At 47.9% G+C, this 7,966-nt stretch overlaps 1 protein-coding gene across 1 annotated transcript; it reads left to right on the forward strand.

Annotated features, from left to right (window-relative positions):
* Positions 1-3,247: 3,247 nt before the first annotated feature.
* LOC119337924 (ferredoxin-like) lies at positions 3,248-3,940 on the forward strand. The gene has a single exon (XM_037610195.1). The coding sequence runs from the start codon at positions 3,338-3,340 to the stop codon at positions 3,764-3,766; it is 429 nt and encodes a 142-aa protein (XP_037466092.1). The 5' UTR covers positions 3,248-3,337; the 3' UTR covers positions 3,767-3,940.
* Positions 3,941-7,966: the final 4,026 nt, after the last annotated feature.

Raw genomic sequence — 7,966 nt, forward strand, 5'->3', positions numbered from 1 at the left:
TCAGACAAGGAGATAGCTGATGCACTGTTCCAGATTGGGCCTCTGAAAGCCCAGGGACCGGATGGATTCCCCGCTTGTTTCTTCCAGCGGAATTGGGCGGTCATGAGGGAACAAGTTATTGCTGGGGTAAAGGAATTTTTTCGCACAGGTATCATGCCCGCGGGAGTGAACAACACATCCATTGTTCTTATACCAAAGGTGGATAACCCGGAGAGGTTAACGGAGTTCCGCCCCATCAGCCTGTGCAACGTTATTTATAAGGTGGTGGCAAAATGTCTGGTAAACCGGTTGAGGCCTATTTTAGATGACATTATTTCACCGGAGCAGAGCGCCTTTGTTCCTGGATGGATGATTACTGATAATGCTTTAATTTCTTTTGAGTGCATTCACTTTATTCAGCAGGAGAAAGACCCTGACAAGAGTTTCTGTGCGTATAAGCTGGATCTGTCTAAGGCATATGATAGGGTGGATCGGATCTTCTTGGAGCGAATGATGCAAAAGATGGGCTTCGCTTGCCAGTGGGTGGACTGGATTATGGCTTGCGTCACCTCGGTGAGATACACAGTAAAATTTAATGGAACCCTATTGGATTCGTTCGCACCGTCACGTGGGCTTCGACAAGGTGATCCCCTATCCCCGTTTCTGTTTCTGTTGGTGGCTGGCGGGCTTTCTGCTTTGTGGAAAGATGGAGAGGAGAAAGGTGATTACACACCGCTGGAAATCTGCCGAAGAGCTCCGGGTGTGTCACACTTGCTTTTTGCGGATGATACTTTGTTGTTCTTTAAAGCAGAGGAGGAACAAGCAAAAAAGGTTCAGGAAGTACTTAATATGTATGAACGGGTTACTGGACAGTGTAGTAACCCAGATAAGTGCAGTGCTCTCTTTGGTCCATCATGTGCCGTGGACATACAGGATAGTATACGGGTTGTCCTTCACATTGGTGTGAGCACCTTTGAGGAAAAATACCTAGGACTTCTGACGCCAGAGGGTCGTATATCACGAGGTAAACTTCAGAATTTGCAGTCACGGCTGATGAAGAGGACCATTGCTTGGGGTGACACTCTTTCTCTTGCTGCCAAGGAGATTATGATTAAAGCAGTCGCACGGGCTATCCCAACTTATATTATGGGTGTTTTTAAACTGCCTATGTCAGTGTGTGATGATCTGAACAGAACGGTGTGGAATTTTTGGTGGGGATCTTCAGAGGGCAAGAGGAAAACTCACTGGTTGGCATGGCCAAAAATTCTGGCGCACAAATCCCAGGGCGGATTGGGTTTCAAGGACTTCCGGGTGTTCAACCAAGCTCTTCTCACGAGACAGGCATGGTGCTTGCTAACTAAGCCTGATAGTTTATGTGTGCAGGTGTTAAAGGCTCGGTATTATCCTGATGGACGCCTTAAGGATACGGTATTTGCCGGAAATGCTTCGCCTACTTGGCAGGCCATCCAGCATGGCCTCGAGCTCCTGAAGAAGGGCATCATCTAGCGTGTCGGGAATGGACAGAGCATCCGCATCTTGCGGGACCGCTGGGTGCCCCGGGAGCCTTCACGCCATCCCATTACACAGCAAGGCACCTGTCGGCTGAGACGAGTGGCGGATCTTCTGGATGATGCCGGCGCTTGGCGGATGGACTTGCTACGCCGACACTTCCTCCCGGCGGACATTGACGCGATCACCAGTATCCGCACCTCGCCCCACATCACCGACGACATTATCGCATGGGCGCCGGAGAAGAACGGTATATTCATCGTTTGATCCGCCTATCACTTCGCCATGGACGAGCGGGAACGTCCACTGGCTACCTCCACGAGTAGGGCACCAGATGGTCGTCGCGCCATCTGGAAGATCATATGGGGGTGCCCTGCCCCCCCTAAGGTACGCGTGTTTGCATGGAGAGTAGTGACCAACTCGTTGGCTACCTGGGCCAACAAATTTTCTCGTCATCTTGAGCTTACTGACATATGTCCTCTTTGTGGTGTGGAACGAGAGGACGGCTTCCATGCATTATGCAAACGCCCACTTGCTAGAGAGCTGTGGCGGAATATGGAGACGGACTGGCCAATCCCAAAGCTCGAGGGAATTTGCAATAACGACCCAGAGTGGCTGTTTTCCCTCCTGGAACCACTAGACGGAACGGCACGCCTGGTCACCCTCATGATTATGTGGCGAACCTGGTACGTGCGCAATGAGATTACTCATGGAAAGAAGCCACCCCCAACAGAAGCATCCCGCCGCTTCCCCAACGGGCACATTAATTCGCTTCTATGCATTCATCACTGCCCAAATGGAGACGTGGAGAAAGGAAAGATGATCCTGCATGTTACCCCACCGGCCACAACTTTATGTACTGAGCAGAAGCAGGAGCTACGTTGGGCGCCGCCCGGCCCGAGCTGGACGAAGTTAAACACTGATGGCAGTTATGTCCCAGCTACAGGCGCTGCAGGAGGGGGCATGGTCCTCCGCGATGACAGAGGAGAGATCATCTTCAGTGCGTGTAGGGAGATACGCACATGTGATAACAGCCTGCATGCGGAACTTGCAGCATGCAGAGAGGGCTTGGAATTGGCTTTGCATCGGACCAACCTACCCATCGTGGTGGAGCTGGATAGTGTGGAAGCGGTCACGAGGCTTACAACACATGTGATGGACCGCTCACAGCACCGTGTTCTAGTTGACGAGATCCGGAGGATAGTTACATAAGAGGATAGAGAGATTTTTTTACTCACTGTAGACGATCTCGGAATAAAGTTAGTCATGAGTTGGCCGCGTACGGCCGTAGTACCCCCCGCACTGCTGTGTGGTTGCGATCGGGGTTGGAATTTGTTGTAAACCTATCCAAGGCTGATAAGCCTCCTTGAGTAATGAAAATCTCCTTTCACCCTGCAAAAAAATGTACTCATATAAGGCTAGCTTTTTTTCCTGTTAAAAAAGATAAATAATGGAGAAATATTTGGGAAGATAACACTTGGCACTCGGTTGGTGGAACACGTCACAATATTATTTCGAATTGATCTGTAACCAGAATCTCAATGCAAAATACCCCAAGCATACAACCGAGACCACGCATGCACCCCATCGCATGGCCTCCACACGCCTTGTCGATATCCATGGTGGCATCTGCGCCGGCCGGGTGTCACGGATCCCCCTTCACTCCCTCAGCGTGTGAACGTGGACGCTCCAACCCAACCGTGCCCCGTGTTCAGGATAAGCTGGCCGGCTCGTCCGCCCTTCTTATTGCCGCTGCTTCTCATCTCACACGCTCCAACACTATCCTCTCCTCCACCGAGTATCCGCCTACGGAGTAGTACCTCGCAAGCTAGCTCGCAGCTCCGCCGCAATGGCCACCGTATTGAGCAGCCTCCGCTTGCCCTTCTCCGTCTGCCCCGCCGCCCCTTCGGCGCCCATGGCGGCATCCCGCGTCGCGCTCCCGCTGTCGTCGACGGCCGCCAGGGGCATGAGGCTCCGCGCGCAGGCGACGTACAAGGTGAAACTGATCACGCCGGAGGGCGAGGTGGACCTCGAGGTCCCCGACGACGTCTACATCCTCGACCACGCCGAGGAGGAAGGGATCGACCTGCCCTACTCCTGCCGCGCCGGCTCCTGCTCCTCCTGCGCCGGGAAGGTGGTCTCCGGCCAGCTGGACCAGTCCGACCAGAGCTTCCTCGACGACGACCAGATCGAGGCGGGGTGGGTGCTCACCTGCGCCGCGTACCCCACCTCGGACCTCGTCATCGAGACCCACAAGGAGGAGGAGCTCACCGCTTGAATTCACTGATTTGTTTAGTTCGACCCGTTTCCACCGTGCGCGTGTACCATGCACGACATTCGAACTGTATCAGGATATTGAGGAGTTGCAAAGTACAGTACGTAATTAGTACTTGCTGTTGTGGTCGGATTTTGATTGCTTTTGCTTATTAATGCCTAGTGTTAATTTTCTCAAGTCAATCAAGTAATAAGGCTGGTCATAGTGGGAGTAACATAGGTAGTAACATAGATGCCACATAAGCAAAAATGATGATGTGGCAAGTAGTTAATGAGGAGAGAGGCAAATAGAGTAATATAATATGTTACCATCACATAGCGGTTTCCAATGCATAATGAGTCTACAAAGTAATAAATGAAGGCAACTATGTTATCACACCTATGATACTACCCACTATGAAGGTAGTAACATAGACTAGTAACATATGTATGTTACTAGTCTAAGTTACTCCCCACTATGACCAGCCTAAAAGGAGATGAGATTGTACTCCATGTCTCCGTTACGCGTGCCTCGCGATTCACTTATGATTTAGATCCTTTTTAGTTTGCATATAAGTTTATACAAAGTTAAAGTATCTCTACTTTAATCAAAGAGGTAAATGCACTGCTGATACATGAAGTTACACAACATATACAGTTTGGTGTCACAAGTTGAAAAATACGGAAAGCTAGTGTCACAACTTGTCTCAAAGTGCATATACGGTTCAATTCTCATATGTAGCTGTGTATGCTGCTTCCATGGCATGACAGGGTGGTGTCAGGCCCGCTGTCAAAGACTAGATGGAGCTGGAGTGACGCTTTTTTGCAGAACACCCCTGAATTAATAACAAATTTTGTACAATGCCCCGACCCGTCAGGAAACAGCACAAAGGGAAAGTTCATATGAAAATAGTGCCGACGCAGGTTCTCACTACAAGCATGGCATGGTCCTGCTAGCCAACGAACTAGTTCAATTTCCTTGTCCATCTAAGATAAGTAGGCTTATTGTTCTGTGCACCAACATGCACCCATCTTAAATGGGTTGCAGTTACTGCAACCCATTTGCCATATTTTAGTTATTTTTCGTTTTATTTATTTTGTAAAAGTATATAAATCTTAAACACAGTAATATATAGAGTTAAAATATTCATATTCACATATTTTTTACAGTTTCATAAACAAGTGTTCATATATTTAATAAAAACTATTAACTCCATGTTTGCAATATATTTAACAAAAAAATACATGTATTATTTTAAAGTATCATATAATTAAAACAATATTTAAGACTTTTCATTTGAGCGGTCTAGGGATTTACAAGGCTCATATTTATCTTCACATTAGTATATAATTATTTTGTAATGTCTAAGAATGTATAAATATTTTCACAAACACACAAAATTTATAGAACATGTGAACACTTTTTAAAACAATATAAAAATTTCTTATATCCTACAGGAATTAAAATTTTAACACCTTCCAAAATTATATGAACATTTATTAAAATATAATATTTTAATCATATTTTATAAGTATGTATTTACTTTTTAAAATTGTACAGATTATTTTAGTTCATAAATATTATTTAAGCAGGTAATACGTAATATTTTGTATAGTTACATGAACCTTTGTTTAAATAAGTTAAATTTTTTCTTCAAATGAATTATAACACATATTCTGTTTTTACTTTTTACTCTGATTATAATTTACATATTTTCACCAAATTATTAAAAGGAAAAAAACTAACGTATTTTCACCAAACTAGAGGTCATTAAGCTTCGTTATCATATGTGGAGAATGAAACTCAAACTTGTCTTGTGGCTAGAACAGCCGGCCTTGTAGGACAAGGTCTCGGATTCGAACTCAGTCTGCGTTATTTTTATTATTAATTTTCCCTTCTACTATTTCGTAACAATGGGCCCTTGTCTCTAGCAAGACATGTAGTGGCATTTCATGGGTTTTTACAAGATTTATTATTAAATCCAGGCGGTCCGTTGATCTACTGAGGACCAAACAATCACACAAGTACGACATCGAGATTTGTTAACGACACCGATATGGTTACATTCCCGGGGCAATGACTACGGGCGTTCCTCCCCATGACACCGCTACAATACCGCACCCCGGCCATCCGGGCGCCGGCACACGCCGCCGGCTCCCCCACGTGCCCGTGCTATTATGTTGGCATAGGTTACATCGTGTGTCTACCCCTACTATATATGAGAGGCTTAGGATACAAGTGTCCTATTAGGACACAACTCCTACCCTGTCTACACACAGTACGACTTCAAGTCCAACTATAACCTAACTTGTACAATAATATTCGACACAACTCTAACAAACTCCACATTGACGAATATTCTCCACCACATTGAATTCGTCCGTGCGTCGAACCTCCATGTACATTGGACTTGAGATACGCCATGAGCACCGCTGCTACTCCCAGACTCCATGTGACTCCACCTGCAACTGTAGTCCCTTCTTGTCTTCTTCACAATCAACACGAGCAAAATTAAGTTTCTTATTACTCTACCTTGTGCTTCCAACTTTCGGAGAATCCGTTCAACGCCATCACACACCGACCACTGTCTGCATGAAAATGAACAACTCACATATTGGACGCCACATATAAGAGTTACATGAACTCAACATCACCGCTCTTTCATGACCGTCTGTCTGAAACTTGAAGGAATTTCACCGTCGCCCCGTGTCACCTTGAGTCAAATTCACAGTTGTCTCACCCTTTTCCCGGATAGTCTCTGACCTGTCCCACAACTATAGCACTCCGTCTCCTTCTGTATTTGTCATCCGCACTTTGCCATGTGCATTGAACACAACAGAATATACGGCCATGTACTCTCTCTGTTTTGACAAATCCAGACTTTCCGCCACTTTCTCAGATTCTTCATGGTCAACTCCTGTCCATCAACTAGCACCGATAGACCCAGTCACCAACTTGAATCCGGTACTCGTCAACACTGCTTTAGTACCCCCTGCACAGTTTGTCTGACCACATGTCTGACTATCAGTGCCTTGTCTTGTCGCTGTGTCCCGTGCTTACCGCATGCCTCGCCGCTATCATCGCGTCGAGCCTCTGCTGTCCTGGTCGAGCCTCCCGGGTAGCTAGCCCACACTGCCTCAACCCCCACTGCAGAGAACCACCGATCATCACCGACCGATGCCGAGTATCACGCCTCCATCAGACCACTGGGCCCCAGTCCAATCCACGTGTCTCTCGCTATCCCGCTGAAATAGGCTTCGACTCTCCATGCATTTACGCCGTAGCCCCTCCATCAGCACAGAGTGAAGTCGTCCATCAAACTCCAGCTCCACCTTCAACATGACTCCATGTAGCTGGTCGTGCTACCCCGCGCCCCGTCGACTTCAAGCTCTCTCATGTGTGCACTGCCTTGAATCAATCCCGCGCCATAGTCTTGTCGAAATCGCGCAAGCCCTCAGACCTGCACCACGTGTTTCCACGCCCCAGAAGTTGGCCACCATCAGCATGACGCTCTTGTGTCGTCGTCGCTGAAATCACCGCCGTCTTCTGCTTTGACCGACATCCTCGTCGATCCATCAGACTATCCAGTCCGACCCAACCGAACTTATCTGACTGCAACCGTGCTCCACCCTGCGTCGTGTCCGTCCGCACATCTCCGTGCATTGCTTAACACCCTGTGTATGCATGAACATGACACGACATGCTCCAGACTCCACCCAAGCCTTGTACGCACGCCGCCGTCGCCGCACACGTCCATCTTCATTGACTTGCATCGTATCAAATATTTCATGGACTCGCAACCGCGCCTTTGTTTTCCGTAGCGTGCACCGCTGTCATCCTGTACATACACGTACATGTACCAAGCAAAGAGAGCCAATCGGAGAATTCCTCTAGTAGCCTTTCCGTGCACAAGATCAAAAGTTTCGTTTATCCTGGCTCAGGTGCAGCCCCAAACTTTCTCCATCCTGCTCTTTGTCTTGCTCTCGATGGATAGCTACACACACGATACCTGACGCCCTTATTTTCCTTGTAACAAATCTCACGCAGCTCATGTATCGCATCACACGAACTCGCACACCTCTGGCATCAGCAGCAATCCCGGCCTTAGCATACGCACAGCCGAAAACTGGGCTACCACGTCTCCCGGCCCGCAGCCCACCCAGCTTCCAGGCCTCCTGCTGGTCACGCCTCCAGCTGCTTTGCTTCGGCCGCTCGCGCGATCCG

This window comes from Triticum dicoccoides, chromosome 7B, assembly GCF_002162155.2.
Source record: "Triticum dicoccoides isolate Atlit2015 ecotype Zavitan chromosome 7B, WEW_v2.0, whole genome shotgun sequence".
Classification (NCBI taxonomy): Eukaryota; Viridiplantae; Streptophyta; class Magnoliopsida; order Poales; family Poaceae; genus Triticum; species Triticum dicoccoides.

Excerpts from the sequence above, each read along its gene's own strand:
- LOC119337924 (XM_037610195.1), top strand. The coding sequence starts at position 3,338 with ATGGCCACCGTATTGAGCAGCCTCCGCTTGCCCTTCTCCGTCTGCCCC.